The sequence below is a fragment of the Artemia franciscana genome, chromosome 16 (genome assembly GCF_032884065.1).
Source record: "Artemia franciscana chromosome 16, ASM3288406v1, whole genome shotgun sequence".
Classification (NCBI taxonomy): domain Eukaryota; kingdom Metazoa; phylum Arthropoda; class Branchiopoda; order Anostraca; family Artemiidae; genus Artemia; species Artemia franciscana.
Window position 1 is genome coordinate 28,901,527 of NC_088878.1, and position 24,965 is coordinate 28,926,491.

The 24,965-nt window shown below is 33.3% G+C and overlaps 2 protein-coding genes and 1 long non-coding RNA gene across 4 annotated transcripts in view; 2 read left to right on the plus strand and 1 right to left on the minus strand.

Moving 5' to 3' along the window:
* Positions 1–8,528, plus strand: part of LOC136037315 (uncharacterized) — a 70,565-nt gene extending 62,037 nt beyond the window's left edge. The window contains exon 3 of the long non-coding RNA XR_010619911.1: positions 7,606–8,528. This is a non-coding gene — a long non-coding RNA (uncharacterized LOC136037315). The remainder of the gene's footprint in view (positions 1–7,605) is intronic.
* Positions 1–24,965, minus strand: part of LOC136037313 (uncharacterized) — a 67,017-nt gene that overhangs the window by 18,569 nt on the left and 23,483 nt on the right. The window contains exons 2-4 of the mRNA XM_065719979.1: positions 9,737–9,928; positions 5,703–5,906; positions 1,987–2,205 (exon numbers count right to left, since the gene is read on the minus strand). Of these exons, the coding sequence (XP_065576051.1) occupies positions 1,987–2,205; positions 5,703–5,906; positions 9,737–9,928 (615 nt within the window). The remainder of the gene's footprint in view (positions 1–1,986; positions 2,206–5,702; positions 5,907–9,736; positions 9,929–24,965) is intronic.
* Positions 14,315–24,965, plus strand: part of LOC136037314 (probable peptidyl-tRNA hydrolase 2) — a 104,607-nt gene continuing 93,956 nt past the window's right edge. The window contains exon 1 of one of the 2 annotated variants that reach the window (XM_065719981.1): positions 14,315–14,424. The gene's annotated coding sequence lies outside the window, so the exon portion shown is untranslated. The remainder of the gene's footprint in view (positions 14,425–24,965) is intronic. The other variant, XM_065719983.1, reaches the window with a different exon arrangement.

Genomic DNA, 24,965 nt, shown 5'->3' on the forward strand with positions numbered 1-24,965 from the left:
TAAGAGGTAAATATTTTTTTAACTTAATTATATGTTATTTCATAGGTTATTTCAACTTGGACGCAAGTTAGACGCAAAGTTAAACCTCATACAACACTATCAAACCATTTATGACAATGAACTAAGCCAGCCACCCATGGCATTAACAACCAGAACTGTAAAGAGTGGAATTTTAGGAACAATACTTACATCAAAAAACTTTCATTTTATGCTTATTACAAACTTGTAGAATTTCTTAGATTTAAAAGTACCCAATGAAAGTAAGTAGCAATGATAAAGTTGTACATTTTCAGGAAAAAAAACAGCTTCTTCCCATCTTCTCCAGTTTAATCTAATTGTGATTGTGATTAAAATTGCAGTGTCAAATCCTGAATGTCCAAAAAATTCCCTTCAGAATGTATATGACTTTAATTACAGAATTTGGTGTGCTTTGGTGTAATTGGTGCATATTTATTCCCTTGTTTTCTTTTCACCAGAGGGATTTTATCTATCCTATCGTCCCTTAAATTTGGGAGAAGCCTGATTAGAACAAAAATAAAAATATTAATTGCCTTTTTGAAACTGAGTTTCATCACTCAGATGGCATTTAGGTTCCTTCCCATACCATTGCTTACCCCTTTTACGAAAAATGGCTTCATATAAAATTTTAAAGACGGCTATTTTAATTGCATAACATAAAATATCAAAAATACGCTAAATGAATAAACTGCCTGCACCAAAAGAATAATATAAAAAATAATGAAACATAATAAAAACATTAATAAAATTAATTTATAAAAAGCTTCATGAAACATTCTGAAAAGAACTGAAAATAGAGAATGAATTTTTGATTAAACGCTTCCCAATAACAAATTGTAATTGAAAATCTTTTTACAGTTAACTGTAAATAAACTAGATATTTCGGGTCGTTTGACCATTATATTCAAAAAACAGAAATTAAACAAGAATTTTTTTTCTTAATGAAAGTAAAGAGCAATGCTAAAACTTAAAACGATCAAGATTTATACGCTGGGTGGCCTTCCATACCTCTATATTTACCTCCCACTCTTTACGCAACAGTTTAACTTTTTAAATTTATTTCAGTTATTAAGTCAAGCTTAAGTGGAAAGAGCGGAAGACTGAGGAAATTACAGATCTTGTCAATTCTTCTTGAAACAATATTGGTCAAAAATCCTAAGCAACTGAAACTCACCAAAGTCATGACTACTCTCACAAAACTTAAACACCTTACAGTTCAATTTCTTTTACATAAACACTAGTCCGTACAGATCAAGCCCATAAATATTTATCATCGCGCTCTTCAACTATCACACAATTGAACCACTAGCGACTGCTTCAAAATCGTCTGAAAAACCTTCAACTACTCACTCTAAGTTAAGATGAGGTAAAATCTTAATATTTTCTGAATTAGATGTTTTAAAAGGCAAGAGAGTAGATGTTAGATGACACAAAAATTCATGAGAAATAATTTATGCAAAAGCAGCTACACGCAGTCAGATATAACTCAGCTCTAAAACAGTTTATCTATGCATAACTACCAACTTCAGACAATTACTACTAGATAGCTAAAATAAAACACAAAAGAACATCGTATGCCTCCAACACAGGTCAAACCCATACGACTTAGTCAAGATGCACTCGGTACCAGTCACGTAAATGCTTCATAGATCTATAGCTGCATAAACCTAATACTTTCTTCCAAATATTTTCGATAACTGTTTGTACGAACGGTAATTTGGCTTCTTTTTCTTCTATAAAAGAAAATATGTTACGTATGAAATTATGTTAGGTGCTTATTGAAAAAAAAGATACCAACCATCACAATACCTTAAATTTTCACATAACACATTAAATTCACATTACCTTTATACACAATACTACAACACACAATGCCATTCATTAAACAAAAAAAAAATAACATAAACACGCAATGAAAAGCTGATCTGGAAGCTTTCAAGCTCACGAAAAAAAAACGTAAATTCTTACTACTCGGTCTCCTTGCTTAGATTTGCTTGGTAATCTTCTTTTGGTAACTTGATCCTTTTCATTAAAAATTCTGAAAGTAAGTTTTTCTGAAGCTTCATCATGTGACTCATAACTTGTGATATTATCATCGCTCTCATCTACCTTCTTGCTGCTTTTAGTGATCAAGCCTCGTTTCCCCAATCGAGGCATGGGCACTGGTTGTGTTCGGGAGTCTTCAAGCTAATGGAATCAAAGAGTATGGGAAACTAAAAGGTTGAAGAGACGTAGTGTTTCCGTTAAGTGCTTTTGTAGCGTATTAATGCGATTGAAAAGTTGACCTTCTCCCGAAAACCAAAGTTTATTTGTAAATATTTTGAATTTGTCAAATATGAATGCTATAAGAAACAAAGTCTTTTGGCCAAGCTATCAAGCACGAGGGTGCCAATTTGTGGATGGTGATTATTCAGCATACATTCTGAAGAAAATTTTGTTTTGTTATTTTCTTAAGAGAAAAATAGGAGAAAGGTAAAAACGCCCCTCCCCCTAGATTATAATAAACACTTTATTCTTCAACCATCATTAAAACTAGGCATCCTTGCTTCCTCCAATCTATTTTTGTGAATTGGCCCCACTGATTATGCTGCATATTGAGGGACGATGGATGAGCTTAAGCCTTCATAGAAATTATTTATATAAATAAAGTATTGAAAATGTTCATTTTAACCAAGTCCAAATAAACTCCAACTAAAATGAGTCAGTACAAAAAAATCAAAATGATTGTTTATCAATAAATAATCAATAATTAATCAATAAATGCTTTGTTCTTCCAGCGGCTGGAAAGAGAGCTGAGCATTCATATTTTATATAATCTATATATATAAAAATAAGTTGTCTGTCTGTGGATGTGTGGATGGATGTGTGGATGGATGTGTCAGGTGACGTCATGGAAAAAACTGGATCAGGTGACGTCAAAACTGAAAAAACTAAAAAAAGGCAAAAACTACAAAAAAAACTAAAAACTAATAAAAAAAATAAAAAAGCTAAAAAACTAAAAAAACTATAAAGGTAAAAACCAATAAAAAACTAAAAAAAAAACTGAAAAAACTAAAAAAAGGCAAAAACTACAAAAAAAAACTAAAAACTAATAAAAAAAGTAAAAAAGCTAAAAAACTAAAAAAACTAAAAAAACTAAAAAAAGGTAAAAAACTAAAAAAAATAAAAAATAAAAAAAAACTAAAAAAAAGGAAAAAACTGAAAAATAAGCTAAAATAAAGGTAAAAACCAATAAAAACTAAAAAGAAAAAAAAGGAAAAAACTAATAAATGACGACACTCAAAGAGAAAGCGACCAGGACAAAAGGAATGTTCGATTAGCAATCAACAAAGCACCGGGACACAGGGAGTATAAATGACGACCAGGACATAAGTAAAAAAAAAAAACTATCTATATATATAAAAATAAGTTGTCAAACTAAAAAAAGGCAAAAACTACAAAAAAAACTAAAAACTAATAAAAAAGCTAAAAAACTAAAAAAACTAAAAAAAAGGCAAAAACTACAAAAAAAACTAAAAACTAATAAAAAAATAAAAAAGCTAAAAAACTAAAAAAACTAAAAAAAGGTAAAAAACTAAAAAAACTAAAAACTAAAAAAAACTAAAAAAAAGGAAAAAACTGAAAAATAAGCTAAAATAAAGGTAAAAACCAATAAAAAACTAAAAAAAAACTGAAAAAACTAAAAAAAGGCAAAAACTACAAAAAAACTAAAAACTAATAAAAAAAGTAAAAAAGCTAAAAAACTAAAAAAAACTAAAAAAACTAAAAAAACTAAAAAAAGGTAAAAAACTAAAAAAAATAAAAAATAAAAAAAAACTAAAAAAAAGGAAAAAACTGAAAAATAAGCTAACATAAAGGTAAAAACCAATAAAAACTAAAAAGAAAAAAAGGAAAAAACTAAAAAAAATTTTCATCTAAAAAACTAAAAAAAACTAAAAAAGGTAAAAACTAAAAGAACTAAAAAAGAAAAAAATAAATGACGACACTCAAAGAGAAAGCGACCAGGACAAAAGGAATGTTCGATTAGCAATCAACAAAGCACCGGGACATAGGGAGTATAAATGACGACCAGGACATAAGTAAAAACTAAAAACTAATAAAAAAACTAAAAAATCTAAAAATCTAAATAAGCTAAAAAAGAAAAAAAAAGGAAAAAAATAAAGGAGAAAAACAAAACTAAAAAACGAATGTATATACAGACCGGGACACCGGGATACAAATGACGACCGGGACACAGGGAATATAAATGACGACCGGGACACAGGGACACAACTACAACGGGGACACCGGAGGAAACAGGGGGATGTAAATGACGACCGGGACACCGGGACAGGGAATGGTCGATTAGCAATCACCATCAACAAAGCTCAAGGGCAATCATTAGAATCATGAGGTATAGATCTGAATACAGATTGTTTTCCCATGGACCATTATATGTTGCATGTTCAAGAGTCGGTAAACCTGACAATCTATTTATATGCAAAGACAATGGGACAGCAAAGAATGTTGTATATTCGCAAGTTTTACGTAGTTAAAACCATATATATATATATCTATCTATATTCACAGGTGGGACATAGGGACACAACTACAATGGCGCGTAACTATTATGGCGCGTAACGACTTACGCGCGCGGGGGGGCTTGGGGGGGGCGCGAAGCGCCCCCACCAACTAGGTGTTGGGGTGGCGCGAAGCGCCACCCCAACAGCTAGTATCAAAATAAATGGAAAACTTAACAGCAAAACTTGAATATGGAAAAGGAATTCAATTTTAATCTATTAAAATCTGGTATTTCAATTTCATATTTTAAAGTAAGTAGTTAATCTAAATGAAGCAATTTTCAGTGATTTCCAGGGATTGATATTTTTTAGACGACATTCAAAAATTTGAGTTCCAGATAGTCAGGCCTAATACAGCACAGTATCTAGTTCTTTGAAAATGTAGAAATAAAATAAATCTTTTATGTCTTTTTGGCAATTAATTCTTATATCTTTAGCCCAATTTCTTACCAATAGAAATAAAAGAAGCAGGTACCATAATTTTCTTCGATATCACAATAATACATAGCCTATACAGTCAGTGTGACTACTACTACTACTAACAAGTCACTGCAGCACCAAGCTGCCTGAGGCCAACACAGCTACGCACGCTCCTCCGCCAACCTAGTCTATTTAAAGCCTCCCTCGTTACACCCTCCCAGGAAGTTCCCATTTCCTTTAAATCTTTATTTATAACATCCTCCCAACCCAGACAAGGACGACCTGCTTGCCGTGTAGCCCCAGACGGTTGGCCAAAAAGGACAATCTTCGGTAATCTGTCATGCTTCATCCGTAGGACGGAAAAATTTATTTAGCTCAGTGAATACAAACGATCTGAATATTATTCTTTTTTGTGCAGGGCAGAAACATTTTCCAACAAATTCGGAAAGATGAATAAGGGATTCTTATTACAAACATAATTAATATATCTTTTTTGTCATTTTGTCAAAAATACTTTTTTAGCTTTCGTGAAATGCGAAGCGAAAAAATCAAATTAAATAAATAATGAACTAAATAAATAATGTTAATATTTCTATTTAGGTTGTTACGATTAACTTCATAATTTAATTGAGTAACGCTAGGTGACAGCACTCGCTTTTGTCTCAAAGACGACCAAGAGTTTTCTCTCTTATCATTTTCCCGTACTCTTTGATTATCGGGCAAAACTAGCTCGTCCCTCCTTAAATTGGCCTGATTACTCAATAGACCACACGTCTCTCTTTCCTTCTCAGTTGCTACTTTTGTCAAAATTTCTTGCTCAATAGATGTTTTCAAAAACAATATTTTTTCTTCAAAATTTGAAGATTGTTCTTTCAGCATTGCTTGGACAGCTAGTTGATATTCTTCTTCCTAGAATCAAATATCTTGTTTTCACAAAATAGGAAGTTAATATGAATATTTAGAGCCTGATAAATTTATTGTACACAAATATAAATACAGCCTATATAAATCTAGTACAGACTATATAAATCTATATACAGACAATATAAATCTATATACAGGTTGTGGGATCAGAAGCAAACAGGTAAATAACGAGCTTTAGCCCATCGTAACGACAAATTTTAAAAGAAAGTTTTAAGAAAGAACTGTCAAATAAGAAAGAATCGCCATTCGAAGCGGATTCAGGAACGGTAACTATTGTTCTGGCTAATCTTATTGGTAAAAGTTTATTCCGAAAAATAATTCATAGAAATTTTGAGAATAGCCCAAAACCTTTTGAAAATGGTTGGAAAATTCTTTTGGGCTCTCTAATCATAACGATTGAAAATTGCTGTTTGATTTTGGTTTTTAAAAAAAGGTGCTACATGCCTGTGCTTATGCCAAAAAGGTTGGTTGTTGCAGGGGTAGGAAATATACAGGAGATAATTGCCCATTTTATGCATATGATAGTATCGGCTTAAAATCCGTGTGTGATTCTGCTTGAAACAGGGTAAAAAATGTCTATTATTCGGCAAAAAGTTTTTACGATTTTCGTTCAAAGAAGATGCTACATTCTTGCATTTCTGCAAGACTACTGGTTGTACCACGGGGGGGGGGGGAATAGTAGGGCCATGTGTCCACTTTAAACAAGGTGCATTATGTTCTTGCTTTTCTAAAAAAAAAGAACAGAAAGAGAGATGCGGGAATAAGGGTTTTAAGGATTTCAAGGGATTAATTTATAACGACAATCGTACAGATTGAAAAATTGTCGCAATATTTCGGTGTAAATAACGTCAGACATGTCTGCGTTTCCAAAAATTCTAACGGAGTGACAGATCGGAGAAAGGCGTTGCTGGCATACCGTTTGTTTGTCCTCAAGTAACGCACATTAAAAATTCTTCGATGTTTCTGGTTCAAACATGTTGTGGTATGCCTATCTGTGTACTGAAGAAACAGTTTAAAATGGGAGGGGCGGGAAGACCTTTGGGCTCATTGGCTCTTTAATCATACAAACATAAAATTACTTTATGTTTCCAGTTCAAACAAGGTGTGATGTGCATATCTTTCCACTTATGATTTGGAAATGGGATGGGTAGGAGGGTTCTGTAGGAATGACGGGCTTTCTTCATATCTTTTTAAACATATTACAAAATCCTTGAATGAATTTGCTTCGAACCAGTTGTGACATGCCCTCCATTCTAAATAAAATCACAGGAGAGAGTGAGCAAGAAGATGAAGGGACCAACTACGACGATTTTGTGTCTTCAAAAGAACAAATTTAAACCCTTGTGTGACTCAAATTCAAATAAGATGCATCATGTCTGATTTATAACTAAAGATTCGTGGTAAAGAGGGAATAATATGCAGTGGTTATAGACCTTCTTTTGGTCCCAAAATTATACCGATTTAAAATTATTGTTTTATTTTGTTGAAACTAGTTAAAACAAGTCGGCCTTTCTGTTTAAAAGCTAATGAGGAGAAGGGGGCATGAATGATAAAAAAAAGTATTTTGCCCGCTTAGTTCTTCCGGCATCTTTGTTTATCGAGTCTAGACTTAGTTCCTCTTACATAGAATCAGGACTTGGGTTGCTTTTATACAAAGTCATTATCCAATTTTTTCTTCTTCCAGATGTGTACAAGAACAGTGAAGATGCCAGTCATGGAAACTTCGCAATGGTGTATCTAATGAACGGAGTCTATGCAAAAAAAAAAACAACGAACAATTGTTACGTATTTTGATCAGCTCTTCAAGGAGTAAAGATCGCACTTCAAAATTATGATGTGTCAAACGTATAGGTGAAATGTTAAATTGCTTGCCAGGGTTGAAGTGATAACTTTACTATTAAGAAAGGAGTAAATTATAATCTTCAAACTCGTTACCAATGAGATATCTATTAAAGTTAAATAGGAACCTCTGATATCCCTCTTCTGTCTCAGTCCCAAACGTAAAAAATTAAACATCGAACTTCGCCAAAATTACAAACAGAAATGGCTGATAAAAAGAGATGGCAGCAGTTACAAATTTTCTACTATGTGTTGTTCTAAGAAAATATTTAAGTGGTGGGGCCAATGAACCGTCAAAAATGTTAAGTAATTGTAGATTTTACTACACTTTCAATTCAAGACTATGTCCGCGTGCTTTTCAGCTTCAATAGAGCTTTTGTTTCCAAAGTAAAATAATGGGTCAAAGAAACGAAAGTTTGGTGAAGCTACAAAAGACAAAAAGAGATAGGCAAGTCCTATATCAGAATACAACCTTAAAGAGGCACCAATAACCTAGCAGCTATTGGTAGTTTTTTGGGGGTTTGGAGACAATGAGTCTTTGTGGCCTGATCATCAGCACAGTTTTGCCAGTCTCCAATTATAATAATAATTATTTTAATAGTAATATTTGTCATCTTGATATGCGGAAGTCGATTGGAATAAATCTTATCAAGTTTTTTAGCTCTTAATAAGTATATCACAATCAGAAAGAGATTGCCACAGCAGCCTTTTTATGTATATGTTTGTTTTTAATTTGACATTGCTCTTTATTTTCAAAATATATATATTTGTACTGAATTCCTATTTTTGTTTAAATATCATTTTCAGGATCACCCTCACTATTAGCTTTAGATATCTTCTGACTTTGACTTCTACTTCAGCTCATTCACTATGGGCTCTGGATCAAAGATAAGCCAAACCATCCTATTTGGTCTCTGACTAGAATCACACGTACCTTTCCGAAATGCAATCCAATGTTCATCGATTTGATCTGAGGTTTAAACTTTCTCTAAAAACTACAGAGCTTAAACCCTTGCTATATTCTAGCAGTAAACTGAGATTGGCACACACAAGCAAAACAATACAGCATGGAAGGATTTCCTCCACAGAACAATTATAATACAAAAGAAAATTACTTTATTTTTAAGCTCGTATTTTCTTTTTTTTTTTTTTTCTTGTCTTAGAACTGGGACCACTACTTCAATGCACAAATAAGAAACTAACTTACAGTTGCTTTCTTTTCATTTAAACTGGGTCATCTTAATATTCACTTTCTTGTCATTTGTTCATCTTAATGTTTAATGGAAGCAATTAATATATAAAAATGCTGGGTGTTAACAACTAAAATATTCTTTTTATTTTAAACTTTTTAAGCTCCTATTTTGGTATGTGTAAATTTACCAAAACTTTATGATTCAGGATTTAACAAAAGTGAAGGGCGGGATCACATTTCATTGAATAATTTTTGTGTCGTGGAATCATTTTTAAGAAGTTTCAATTTTCTGCCACAAAGTTTTTCCAAATTCATCGTACGTCAGCACCCTGTAAAGGAGAGAGGAGCGGAGGTAATTACGTCAAGTCAATCTTGCAAAGATGTAATTTTAGCTCAAGATCCAATCCTGAAACTTCACTCCTGCCAGCCAACTACCTTCCAAAAGAGCAGAGAGATTGTCCTCTCTTCATCTAGAACTATATATCTGTCTTTTAAAAGCTGTCATGCAATTATCAATCTATAGTAAATCTTCTTATTTGAGGAGGCATTCAAACTCCATATCCCACCCTGTTCTTCCACAGATGCAACCTTGATAGTAAAGGGTCACATGGAAACAACCTATATTTAGTACAAGAGGTGTCTAGAGAGACCCTTCCTTCCTTCCGACAATACCACGTGCTTTTGCAATTCTTTACAAAAGTGCATATGATTCATATAGATTGTCTCTTAAGATTTTGACAAATTCAAACTCACACTAAAAAGAAGCTACTTTGTCTTTTCATACCTTATTAAAGAACTGTTGTTTCAGGTCATCAATTATAGTTGTCTGATGTTCCATCTCACGGTGTATGGTATTCCTAAATTCTTCAATATAAGATAAAAATTTGTTTTCACTTCCTTCTTTCTCTGATCGTGAAGACTCTTGCTTTGCTAGCTGCTGATCAAGCGCTGCAACATGCTCCCTTAAATGTTTGACCTATATAAAAAAAAGCATTTAAATAAGAACAAGTTCCTTTTTGGTGAAAGTGAAGTAACATGAAAAATTAAGACGAACAGAATTGATTGTATATGTGAGGGGAACTATCATCCCCTATATCTTCCACTCAGGCTGGACTAAGAGTATATTTATTCAGTCATATTATGTTAAGTTCAACCTGCTCTTGGCTCAACCAAATTCTGGGTTCAACCTGCCTAAGACCATAGGTATGTGTGCTTTGTTTACCTCTCATTCCAGAGAATCTAATGGTCCTATGTCAATTTCAAAAGTCGTAGTCAACCTGCCTGAGACTCTAGGCGGGCGTGCCTGGCTAAAAGATAACAAATAAGCATTGGTCCAATAAGAGAGGCATACTTACTCCCGCCGTTTACCCGTGCCATTTAACCAAACACACGAAAAACTTTAGGTTCTATGACTATCTTAGTTCTAAGACTACCTATCTTAGTTCTTCTTCCCTAGGAATGATGCATGGACGGATAATAGATAGAATTATCTATTAATAATGAACAGACATATTTTTTATACAATCCTAATAAGGGGGTTAATGCCAGATTTGCCTCTCATTCAATCGGACTATCTGTCTAGCATTTTTTAAATTTAACCATGGCTTAATGCCAATAACTATTCGATTTTAATTCAATCCTGTCCTGTCTGTCTGTCTGTCTGTCCGCATATGACGTCTGAATTATTTCATCATATACCAATTCAAAAACGAAAGTATTCAAGCCGATGTAGCTGAGTTGGTAACGCGTTATGTTCCAGGTTCTAGCTTCAAGAGGTTCCAGGTTCGAACCTTGACTTTAGTATTAATACAAAAGAAGAAAAAAACTAAAAAAAAAGGTAAAAACAAAAATGGCTAAAAAACTATAAAAAACTAAAAAAAAAGGTAAAAAACTAAAAAAAACTAAAAACTAAAAAAGAAAAAAAAACTAAAAAAGGAAAAAAACTGAAAAATAGAGGAGAAAAAGAAAACTAAAAAATAAAAAAAAAAAAATAAAAAATTTAAAAACTACAAAAAAACTAAAAAGAAAAAAAAATAAAAAAGCTAAAAAAAAGGTAAAAACCAAAAAAAAAATTAAAAGAAAAAAGGAAAAAAAATTATTTCAAAACTAAAAAAGAAAAAAAAAAAAAAAGGAAAAAAACTGAAAAATAAAGGAGAAAAAGAAAACTAAAAATAATAAAAATAAATTAAAAAAAAACTAAAAAAAGGTTAAAACTACAAAAAAAAACTAAAAAGAAAAAAGAACTAAAAAAGCTAAAAAAAGGTAAAAACCCAAAATAAATTAAAAAGAAAAAAGAAAATAACAAAAAATTTATTTCATCTTATGGACACTCAAAGAGAAATTAAAGACTGGGACACCGAGACATAAATGACGACCGGGACACAGGGAATATAAATGACCGGGACACAGGGACATAACTACAACGGGGACGCCGGGGGGGGGCACAGGGGGATATATAAATGACGACGGGGACACAGAGAATGTTCGATTAGCAATCACCATCAACAAAGCTCAAGGGCAATCATTAGAATCATGAGGTATAGATCTGAATACGGATTGTTTTTCCGATGGACAATTATATGTTGCATGTTCAAGAGTCGGTAAACCTGACAATCTATTTATATGCACAGACAATGGGACAGCGAAGAATGTCGTATATTCGCAAGTTTTACGTAGTTAAAAACATATATATATATATATATATATATATATATATATATATATATATATATATATATATATATATATATATATATATATATATATATATATATATATATATATATATATATCTATATTCACAGGTGGGACACAGGGACACAACTACAATGGCGCGTAACTAATAAGGCACGTAACGACTTATGCGCGCGGGGGGGCTTGGGGGGGGGCGAAGTGTCCCCACTAACTAGGTGTTGGGGTGGCGCGAAGCGCCACCCCAACAGCTAGTATATAAATAATGATTAAATCGCTCCATTTGATCAGTCCCTATCATCCCCAATCGCGTTTTGAAATTGTCGTAAAGTATTTAGTAGCTCTGATTTTAACTCCACTTTTCTTTTTTTAGGAATCACTTTGGAATCTTAGAACTATGTGAGACATTTTTTAGTGATAGTAATAGTTTTTTAGTTGACATATCTGGGTATAGAATAGTTAATAGAAAAAGGGGTACCGTTCGAAAGGTGGACTTGTTCTGTTTATTAATCAGGATTTACATGTTCGTGAAATCGCTGATTTTAGTAATTTATACCAAGAGATGGATTTTGAATTCTTGATTGTTAAAATTACTTCCGGTAAAGAGAAGCTACTGCTATGCCTGTTGTATCAGCCTCCGAAATAAAGCACCTTGAGTTTTATTGGTAATTTGAAGCTCCTTTATGTTTTTGTCACTTATTGAAAGTGAATCCCTCATGATTCTGCAAGCCATGAACAATGGTCATTCCGAAAGTCCAGATGATTCATCAACTTGCCTCATAAGAAAACCATGGATAATTATGTCAGCTTATCGCGAATGTCATCAAATCTTGCTTTAAAGACGGATTCTTTCTCACTGTTTTCAAGTCGGCGAGGATTATTCCCCTCCACAAAGATAGCGATCCCAAGCAACCTTCGAACTATCGCATTATCTCTTTTCTCTGTGGTTTTTCGAAAATTTTAGAGCATTGCTTCTACAACAAAAGGATGAATTATCTGACCAGGTCTTGCTTCCTCATCGTGCGTCAGTTTGTATCCAGGCCTGGGCACTCCACTGAGAATGCTATACTGGTTCTACTACAGTTTCTAAATGATGCAATGGACAGGAATGAAATACCAGCTACAATATTTGTCGATGTGAAGAAATCATTTGATACGATTTGTCATCTGATTCTTTTGTGTAAGCGTGATAACTACAGAATAAGAGGTACTAATCTCTTACTCATTCATTCTTACCTTTCTGGTAGGAATAAAAAGTAGTGGACCACTTCTGTTTCTAATATACGTCAATAACCTTATGGACACAACTGCAGGTGATAGACTTGCGCTACTATTCGCAAATGACAAGGCCAGTTCCGTCACAGGTACAGATGAATCATCAGTCAGAAAAAACATATGTCATGGTCTGATGAAGCTGAAGCACTGGTTTGCTGACAACCGCATTGTTTTAAATGCATCAAAAATCGATTTTTATCACCTATTTTCGACTTTCTCATGCCCTGCCGTCGCTTTCCCAAATGTCTGTCCATTTGAACGGAGGACTAGTTACCATTAATATAAAGAGATCTTGTAGGTAGTTTTGTCTTATAGTTGATGAAAATTGATCTTGTTAGCTTCATCTTGATAGACTAAGGATTCGGCTAGGAAGGTATGTAGGGTTACTTTGGTGTTTAAAATTTTACCTACCTTTTCCTGCCCTTTAGTAAGTTTATTATTCTTTCATTTAATCTTATTTTAATAATTGTCCCATTGCTTGTTTAAATACTTTTAAATCTTAAATCAAGCCCCATCATCGTGCTCGAAATAAAGCCATTCGTACATTTAAAGAACTCCTTTCTTACCGATCGGCACTCTCTTATAAATCCCCTTCTAAGAGTCTTTACAGATGTTTGAGCATATTGCCAGTTGATCTCGTCCTTCCAGCTCATTGTATCATTCTTAGGCTTACACAAATTAAAGAATTATTACCATTGGATTTTGATTCTATTAATTATCGCTAACTTCTTTTTGATCAGAATAGGTATAGTCTAAGAAGACGTTCAGATAAATTGCCTTGCCCTAGAATTCATACTGAACGAACCAGATCTTCTCCAAAAAATTCAAATAATAAAGTTTGGGAACTTTTATGAAAGTTATATGGATTCACATTCTTCTATTTTGCTTTTTAAAAACAGTTTAAAACTATATCTATGACATAATTATTAATTAATATAAAGTCATGGTAGCCGGTGCTTGTGTTCATTTGAATTAATACTATTATTTAAATTTGAAAAGTGGACTGTGAGTTGAATGTGGTGTCTTATTTTATTTTTTATGATGAGTATTTTATTATTTATTATCATTTTATTTTTCATCATTTTTACATTATTATTTAATTTCCTTTTGAGGGCGCCGGTTTTCGAGCATAACTCACATTGTAGGCATCCTTTTTAAATATTTTTTCTTTTCTGTTGTATTATATGTTATAGTGTTATAGAAAGTGAACTTAGTTTAAAAATTAAAAGACATTGAACTTGAACTAAACGTTCAATAAGAGATATTGTCAAAATACCACGCATCTCAACTTAGCATAAAAACTGATTGAGCAACTTTTAGGAGGTTTGCGCGAAACGTATTTAGCTAGAATTTTGGGTAGCACCCTGTTTTCGAGAAAAGTAGCACACTTCGCACAAAAGAATATAGTAACTCTGCTCTCCAAAACGCAAAATAATTTAATCTCCCTCCGTTTGAACAGATTACTCAATTCAGTTATCAATTTCAAAATAAATTGATAAATTCAAGGTATAAACATTGTGATATTTTCAATATTCTACTTTGTTGCAGCTCATTTTTCTTTCTTCAGCTTAAAAAAACTACAGTTTGTTTGACAATATCTTAGGTCTTGTAAATCTATAACATTGTCCTAGCTAAATGGGAACAACTTGGGAACTGTTAATTGGGAATGGCTTATCATCAATGATATTGATGAGAGTTGGTGTAATTTGAAAACTGGGTAAAATTCTTGTTAATTCACTTCTTGCTATCTTGCAAAGGGTTTAGGTTAGGAAAATGAAACTTTCAGGGATGGGTCTACAGGCTAAAGTATGTTCCAGGAAGGTATTTTGAAGTACCTACCTCCACTCCTTCTCCCTCTAGAAGGCCCTGACCTTTGATGATCTTAAAAAATATGTGTGCTATAAAAGTGAAACCTTGCAAAACAGATCTTCTGCTTAATTGAAGTACAACAAAATTGTTTTCAGCTTCATAACTTTGCTCAATTCCATTTTATAAGGTTTTAAAGATAGGCTATGCAAATACATTTCCTGAATTTTGTTAATTTAGGAAAGAGAGTTGGTGTAATTTGAAAAGGGTAATTTGACTATAATTTTACATGCTGAAAGTCATGCACCAGACATTTTTCAGCTAAAATGCCTATAGTATCTTTTTTAACTGCTGAAACAAGTAGCCTAGGCCTAAGCTAATTAATTGAAAACATCAAAAGTGGAATCATTACAGGAAAATGAAAACCTCATGAAATCATCAACTCTTCAAAACTTTTTGTAACCAGACAACCAACACAACTAGTCCCTATTTACCTTAATATGGGTTAATTCATATTAAGAAAACATCCCTACTTTCTAGTTAATGGAAAAATTCTAGTCTATCTAAGACAATTTGAAGGCACTTCTACTGTAAATATATGACTGTCCAAATTATTGACTTACCAATAAAGTGAACATACCACTCTATTTTTCTTATGCTCTTTACAAATATAATAACAGATTCTATCACAAAATTTATATTTAAGCACTTTTTGGGCTCCTGAAAATGACAAATTTTTGGTAAAATTCTAGTTGATTGACTTCTTGCTATCTCAGAAAGGGGCTAGGTTAGGAAAATGAAACTTTCAGGGATGGGTCTACAGGCTATAGTATGTCCTGGGAAGGTATTTTAAAGTACCCATCTCCACTCCTTCTCCCTCTAGAGGGCCCTGAAATTTGCCTACATGACAGGTCTATACCTATTGAAATTTTGACAAAACAACATTTTTGCCTTAATTTTCAGTTATTACTTGCTTTTTCTCTGCCCTTAGTTCTGAAAATGCAATTCCTGTTATTTGAGTAGAATTTTGAGCCATATCAATGTTTTTTTTTCAAAATTTAGGAAATGTATTTGCAAATCTTCAAAACCTTATAAAATGGAATTGAGCAAAGTAATGAAGCTGAAAACAATTTTGTTGTACTTCATTCAAGCAGAAGATCTATTTTGCAAGGTTTCACTTTTATAACACATATTTTCAAAGGTCATCAAAGGTCAGGGTCCTCTAGAGGGAGAAGCAGTGGAGGTAGTTGCATCAAAATACCTTCCCAGGACATGCTTTAGTCTGTAGATTCATCCCCAAAAGTTTCATTTTCCTATCCTAAACCCTTTCTGAGATAGCAAGAAGTCAATTAACTAGAATTTTACCAAATTTTCAATTAAAGTATGAGTTATTGGTCATTTTTCAACAAAATAATACTACATTTTCTCAGTACCAAAATTATTTACAGTAAGGGTAATTTAGGTCAGGTTAAAAAGTGCTTAAATTTAAATTTGTGATAAAAGCAATTATTATATTTGTAAAGAGCATAAAAAAGGCATTGAATGGTATGTTGACTATATATGGTAAGTCAATAATATGGACAGTCATATATTTACCTACTAGGTTAGGTTAGATATGTCATAAAATCAAAAAGATCAAAAAGTGCTTAAATTTGAATTTGCCAAGAAATGTTGCCCCAGCAAAACTATCTTTTTCCAACTAGTTGACTAATAACTTCAATACTTGTCAGTTATATAATACACACTCAAGAATGGAAGTTTGGTTATTGCTAATAAAATAAAACAAAATAAGATGACAATATAATAGTTTAGAAACAAATTTGGGCTATATATTGGCACATTAGGGGGTTAAGTGCAAAATTTTGTGGTAGACCAGTATAAAGTTGGAATCAGAATAATCTTTGTTTACTCTTACTTTGTAGCTGCAATCTGAAAGGTAATCAAATATGAAATTTACCTCCTTCTCAGGAAAATCCATATATCTTAGAGCATCACAAAAGATGTATCTATTTACATGATCAAAAGCAGCCTGAAATCAACTAGTATGGCATGATCAAAAGCAGCCTGAAATCAACTAGTATGGCAATTAATGGTTTACCTTCACTTTTGGCTTTTCTACAGGCTCCTTCAAGAATAATGACATCATTCACTTGGGATCTATCCTTCCAAAAGCCTGAATGGGATTTTTGCAGCATTTTGTTTACTTCCACAAACCATTTCAATCTTTGTTGTACCATATTCTCTACAATTTTACCCAAGACCAGCAATAGAGAAATGGGTCAATAAGATTCTAATTTATCTTGGGGTTGATAAGGCTTAGCAAGTGGAAAAAATATAGCATTTTCCACTCACAGGGAAAAGTATTTCTTTCCTAGGATGCATTATAAACCTGAAGAAACACCATTTGAAAAACATTACCACTCTACACCACCAATTTGTAACAGACTTTATCTTTTCTTGGAGCTGCAAGCATATTTGCTTCACCAAGGACATCATTCAATTCTGAAGGGTGAATGGGAGAACTAGGTCTTCCTTATATTTAGCTTTATATAACAAACACTAGCTTTTTTAGCTATTGTTTGCAAACACTTCGTTTTGTGAAATTACTAACTATCCGGTCTCTCTTAAAACTAATAGCAAATGCCTCTGCTTTATTTTTGTCTGTTAGAAGATTAATACTATTAATAGATAAGTTTGGGACTGTCTTACTGCCTTTCCTATTACTTTTTGCCATTTTGTTTGTGAAACTGTGTATTTTGCTTGAGGGAATATTTGAGTCAATTTCTGAGGCAAAGCCCTTCCATATCAGTTTTTTTTTTTTGCTCTCAGTATTGCCTTCTTCACCAATGCTTCAGCACTTCTCAATAACAAAAGTGTTTCAGTGTAGGGGTGTTTCTTAAATTTGTTCCTGGCCTTTTTCTTTGTTTCTACAGCGTTTTTACATTCTTCATTCCACCTAATGTTTGCCTTTTTTTTAATTAAGGGAAATTTCTTTGGTCTGGTATCTGTAGAATTTCTGGTCTTGCTGTACACTCAAGGATGTGAGAGATTTTTGTTGCTTGAAATTCCATATAATTTTCATCATTTAGCTCATTGTAATTTGCTTTGTCTAACTCTTGCATGAATTGATTCCAGTTTGCCTTCCTTAGATTAAACTTATATGTTGGGTGATTTGTATCATATTTTTGGTTGTCAATTTGAACCAACAGTGCACTATGGTCAGTTTGCAGTTCTAACACAAATGATATTTCATTACATGGTACAATCCAAGTTGGGCGAATTTGTAAATCAGTTGTAGAATATTTATTACTTTTTATATTGTAATGAGTTGGGAGCCCAAAAAGAAAGAGAATGTTGAGCCCTTCTTGTTCAACTATTCAATTTTCAATGGAAGAGCCAGCTTTAATTGATGACTTGCAACTCTCCCACATGCAACTATGGGCATTAAAATCATCCAACAAAATAGTATTTTTGTCTTTAATCTCTTCTCATAACACCTTTGTTATATTATTATTTCTTTTTGGATTATAGAAGGATGCTATCTTTAAGGGTTGCTGGTTCTTCATATTTATATAGACACTAATGACATCAATTTCATTGGGATGATCCATGGATATATTCTTACTAGACCTAGGCTATATGCAAAGGTTTGCTAAGGTTACTTTTTAAACTTTTTTTTTCAAGTTTATGTAATTCGGCATTATGAGCCAATTGATGGTAAGATATATGTAGGCTACTAGAGATATCCTGATGACAAACCTGTAAAATCTGCTAGCCAAACTTTTTTAGGCTATATGGACTAGACTAGTGATATATCTGCCCCATTCAAAGGGACAGCTATAAGCCTAGAACTGTGGTTATTGAGAAGGGAACATATTAAGAAAACAATGCTTACTTTATAGTATATAGAAAAATTGTAGCCTATCTAACACAATTTGAAGGCACTACTAAGATTTACCTGTATTCTTTGAATATCTAACCGTATAGCCCAGATATTTATTTCCAATGTGTTGTTCTGTTCCTTGATTGTGTCAGTATTGATTCAATGTATGGGTACATGAGTTGAAACAAGAGTGAAACATGGCAAAATGTGTAGAAAATATATAATTGTTGGGCTATATAGTTGCACATAAGGGGGAGAGGGTTTAAAGGTAAATATAGCATAAATGCCTTCAAAAACGTGTTAACTGCAGTTTTTCTGCATATGATAAAGCAAAAATTATTTTTTTAACCCTAGAATATTAAAGGGGGGCATCAAACTAGTCTACTGAAGTTGCGTAAACTATATTCCTTCATCTTCTAAATTGATTATAAACACCCTGGACAGACCACTGTAATAATACCAAAAATGGGTGAAATATGTGCTGTAATTTCTCAAATATAAATTAACATCAGTAAAACCTTGTCAATTACATAAAGTAACTAAAGTAGAGCCAGGTTTGCAATTCAGCCTCAAATATTGAGAAATCAAGTTATTGACTGAAAGCAAAAGTCATTGCACAAATACTAAAGACAGGTAAAATTTTCCCACTGACCACCTCTATCTCTGTCTTCATTGATGTCTGATACAAGACTAAGTGAGTGACTAGCTCCCTTATGGTCAAAGACAAAATACAAGAAATCCCACCTCCTTTCTATAACCCTTAGGTGAAGAAGAAATATATGTTAAATTTTTCAGGGGTAAATTTTACCCACTATTTGTGTTCTAAGTCTAACAGGTTTTACTGTAGATACACCCAATTCCAGACTGATGCTTGTATTTGCCATCCCAGTAATAATTGAAATTGAAAATATTCTTGAACAGAGAATCTAGTAGCATATTGCTTTTTTTCCTAGGCTGTCTGGTTTCATCCTACAATAAACTACAGGCTTTGTGCAACTAATGTATCAAAATATAATTTTTGTAATGTCTTAGGAACAGCTTAGAAAATAGAATTAAACTTTCAGTTAGAGTTAAAGACAAAAGAAAGGGAATTAGACCTCAAATTTGCATGTTGGGAGTGGTACTAAGAGTATTTTGTCAACAGTCAGCCTAAATGTTTTTGCATCACAAACCAACATGGGACTTAGTTCACAGTTAAGTGGCAAGGTAAATCAAAAGGCAATATTTTGTCAGGTGAACAAAATGGTTTATCTGTTGCTACTATGTACATCCCCCAGGATCTCTCTCCTCCTGGGCAGAGCTATTCTTAGGGCTGGTGGTGCGCAGGGAAAAAGTAATTGCAGTGCCCCCCTCTAGCCATGGTACCTGTGGTGTCTTGCCCTGGTTGTCCCCCTTCAAATAGCTCTGTCCCCAGGAAATTCCCCTCATGTAAAATTCAGCAGCCACAGAGAAAGTATTACAAATAAAAATAATGAAGAAAAGAAGGAATTTTGTAATATTATACCAGTATTCCAAAATGCAGGCAGAATATGTGGTGTTGAACATGTTGTGTTTCTTGGGGTCATGTTGTCATAGCTTGGTAAGACAAAGATTAACACTAGGGCCATCCAAGTCCAATGGCAAATCTATCAGACATTTTGAAGTTTATGAACAAATCTGGTATCTTGAAATTATGATTCAGTATCATAGGGGTTTGAAGAGGGCTGGGTATCAGAAAAAGAACCAGAAGGGAGGTTGATCGCCTTCCATAGCCTTTGGGCTTTAAAAAGGGCACTGGGACTTTCAATTTCCAATATAATGTTCCCCCTCCTAAGTTTCTAAGATCTGATTTTTCCCAGTCTAAAATCTCTCTGTAGAGAATTGATAGTTTGTATAATTAATTGCCCTTATCTCAGGGGCTCTTTCTGCTATGTCATCAATGCTTGAATAAACCCACTTATAAATAGAAGGGGCTATCTTAGAAACTTAGAAGTGGGCATATTTAATGGAAATTCAACGTCGTAGTACCATTTTCAAAGGCCAAACGCTACTGGAGGGTAACCTGCCTCCCTCTCGGTTCTTTTTCTGCTACCCAGCCCTCCTCAGAACCCTATAATATTGAATGAAAATTTCGAGATATCCGTTTTGTTCATCAACTTCAAAATGTCTAATAAATTTGCCTTTGGGTTTTATGGCTTCAAAATAATAGGATACAATTAAGGTTAACCTTAATTGTATCCTATTATTTTAGTTTGCCCCTCAGAAACACAGTGTATTCAACACCATATATTCTGCCTGTATTTTGGAATACTGGTAGAATATTTTAAAATTCCTTCTTTTGGCTAATGAGGGGGGGGGCATTGCAACTAGGGGGTTGCTCACTTTGATCAAATAATTCACTTTGACAGGCTTTTTTGCTTATGCTTGAGTTGGGAGAGATGCTGTAATTAATTTTTCCCTGGGTGCCAATTACCCTAGGAACAGATCTGTCTTGGTGGGGGGAGATTTTCCAGGACCTAACACCACTAGTTGAACCATCCTGGTCACTTGGCAATGTAATTGACCTTGCCACGCAGTTAATTAAACAAGCAAACATTTGCAACAAAGTAGTGTATTACATCAAAAGATTCTTTTAACAAACTGTGGATTCAATTATTTGTATATTCAGGTGTGTCTCTAGGATTGAGGTCAGGGTAACTTCATCCCTAAAGAACATAAATAACAAAACAAGTTTTTTAACCGAAAGTAAGGAGCAACATTAAAACTTAAAAGGAACAGAAATTACTCCGTGTATGAAAGGGGCTGTTTCCTCTTCAACGTCCTGCTCTTTACGCTAAGGTTTGACTCTTTCTCTCAATTCTACTTTATAAAACAGTAAATAACTTTAGCGTAAAGAGCGAGACTTTGAGGAGGGAACAGCCCCTTTCATATACGAATTAATTTCTGTTCGTTTTAAGTTTTAATGTTGCTCCTTACTTTCAGTTAAAAAAACTTGTTTTTATTTTATTTAATTTCTGAACGTTTTTGATTTAATACATGTTTGATTTTGGCTCTCTGCAAATGAATAATTAAAACAAAATTTGCGTATTGATTTTTTTTTTTTGCTAAATGGCTTTCTCTTTGTTTTGATCAGACGATTTTGAGAAAAAGGGTGGGGGAGGAGGCCTAGTTGCCCTCCAATTTTTCGGTTACTTAAAAAGGCAACTAGAATTCTTAATTTTTAACGAACGTTTTTATTAGTAAAAAATATACGTAACTTACAAATTAACTTACGTAACGAACTTCTATATTCGTATATTTTTATTATGTATATGAGGGAGTTTGTCCCCTCGTTAATGCCTCGCTCTTTTCACATTCTTTAAGATTGACTCCTGAATCACAAAGACTGTAGAATAAATGGTTGAAATTACTAAAAATACTTTAGCATAAAGAGCGAGGTATTTAGGAAGAGATGAACCCCCCATATGCGTAATAATTTCTGTTCTTTTTAAGTCTTAATGCTGGTCTTTACTTTCAGTGGAAAAAAGTTTCTCATATCTATATTTTCATTGTTTTAAAAAAAATAGTACTAGAAAATCCTGCGCCCCCTTCATGGAATTTCTCTTCTACCATGACAATTCCTCCAAGGGAAGATCCTCCTACGTACACTTCCAAATAACCATTACTGTATGTAAATGCTGGTTAAAGTTTGTAACTTGTAGCCCCTCCCATGGGGACTGTGGGGGAGTAAGTCATCCCCAAAGATATAGTTATTATGTTTTTCGACTATGCTGAACAAAATGGCTATCTCAAAATTTTTATCCGTTGACTTTGGGAAAAAATGAGCGTGGGAGGGGGCCTAGGTGCCCTCCAGTTTTTTTGGTCACTTAAAAAGGACACTAGAATTTTTAATTTCCGTTAGAATGAGCCCTCCTCTGACATTTTAGGACCACTTGGTCGATACGACTACCCCTGGGGAAAACAAACAAACAAACAAATAAACATATACCTGCGATCAGTCTTCTGGCAAAAAAATACCAAGTTCCACATTTTTGTAGATAGGAGCTTTTGATGAGTAAGACTAAATTTGATGAAACTTATATATTCAATATCAGCATAAAAATTCAATTCTTTTGATGTATCTATTAGTATAAAAATTCCGTTTTTTAAAATTTCTTTTACTATTGAGCCGGGCTGCTCCTTACTACAGTTCGTTACCACGAACTGTTTGATTAAAACGTTTGCAGATGTACATTTTGTATGAATAACATTCACCCTCAAAAACATCAAAATTCTATAGTACAACAACTATTAAAAATTCATTGTGCAAACCTGCTACTGATAAAACATTTTGACTGAAATTTTATCCAAAATTTAATTATAATCCAAGTTTTTTTATTCCTAAGCAGAAAAACAGAAAAAAATACAAACATTAATATTATTACCTTATAATAAAACTTTGTCAATTAAAAACAGAAATTTGTCAATTAAAACTTTGTCAAACAAACGGAAGGAATTTAAATACAGTTCCAGAAAAAAACGTTTTCAAAAAAAAAGTAAATAGCCATACTAAAACTTAAGACAGCAGAAATAAACAAAAACAAACACAAAGTAAAGTGAATAATCTCATTAAGCATAACGATGACAAATACAGCTATAAACCAATCAACATATCATAAACAAACATAAATTAAAAGGAATAATTAAATCAAGCTTAAAACAATCAGAAATTATCACAAGCTGAAACATTTTTCATTTATGGATAACTTGATATATTTTTAACATTTTCTCATCAGCTAATATTGAGGAACCAAACATTTTTGAGATTTCCAGCAATTAACTTTTTTATATATTAAATAATCACTCAAAATTCTCTAGTGTTTTCAAGTAATGTAGATTATTTTGGTATTTTTTTTCCAGTTTTATCTCAAAAATCAATACTGTTCAAAATAGATATAATTTTCAATAAAACACAAGACACATTGGTGTTTCTAAGGTTTAAGATAAGGGTCGAGGACTAGCACCACTGTTATTTTTAAGCCTTGATTGGCCTTGTGATACCATTTTTGCTGTTTTCTTTGTGTTGCTCTTATGACAAATAAAAAGCACACAGTTTGGAATACAAATTGTTTTCAGAAAACATAAATCATATACTGGCTTTTACAAGGTGAAGGGAAAGCCACCCTACTCTTATTAGGCCAACTTTTGGTGGGTTTTAAGTTAAGTAAGTAAAGTAGGTATGACGGCGCTAGACCCTCAAGGTTCGAACCGGCGGTGCTGATCTCCGTTTCGTGGGCCTTCAACCAGGAAGTGCAATGGGGGGCTGGGGGCTAGCCATCCTGTGCTTTTGCACACCCTTCCTGCTTACCTTCACCAGATTTCTTCAAGTACCCATTTAGAGCTGGGTTGACTCTGGCTGAGCTTGCAGAGTGACGCCAATGACCCCGTCCCAAATTAAATAACTGGCTACATCAGGGATCAAACCTCTGCCCCTTGGACAAGCAGTTCTCAAACCAGCGCGCCAACCACTTAACCAGGACGGCTATTAGGGTGTAATCTGTTTTATTAGGATTCATTTGAAATACAAATCGTTTTTAGTAAAGCATAGATCAGACTTTGGCCTTTGGAAGGTCTAGGAGACAGTAGCCCTACTCCTATTTGTGACAATATTGGTGTTTTTTAAGTGTGACTTAATTATACATTTTTATTTGCACTTGTATTGGAATTCTGGGATTTGCCTGTAGCAGTATTGGTTGCTTCTGTCCTGTTTACTTGGGCTATAATAAAAGAAAGGATAAGATGGCTAGGACACGTTCTGCAGATGAATGATGACAGATGGCTAAAAAACGTTCTTTTTGGCCAACCACCTTGGGTCAAACAAAAAACTGGTCATTGCTGAATAGGCTGAAAGGATGTAATAAGAAAAGACTTAAGGGAAATGGAAATTTCTTGGGAGAGTGTAAAGAAACAGTTATTGAATAAATTGAAATGGAGGACAGAAAATTCTAAATATTAAACAGAATAAATATTAAACAAAAAATTAAACTTAAATACTAAACAGAAAATTCTTCTTTATTTCAAATTTCAAATTGTTGATCCAGAGTTTGCTGTTAGACCAATTGCTAGATCACAGTGATTGACCTAGATTGAGCTCTATCGCAACTTTTTTAATTTCTCTTTGTTTTAAGAGGAGGATCATGAACATCTGTGTTGGCCTCATGTGGTATAGTGCTGCAGTGAGTTGTTAGTAGTAGTAGCAGTTGTATTGTTTGCTGCATCTTTATGTTTGATTTAAATACTTTGCACAGAGGCCATTAATACCACGATAAGTTTTCTGTTGTAGCTTAAAAATAAACTGAGTAACCACAGATCGACCACATAACCACATTCTGTAAGAGCC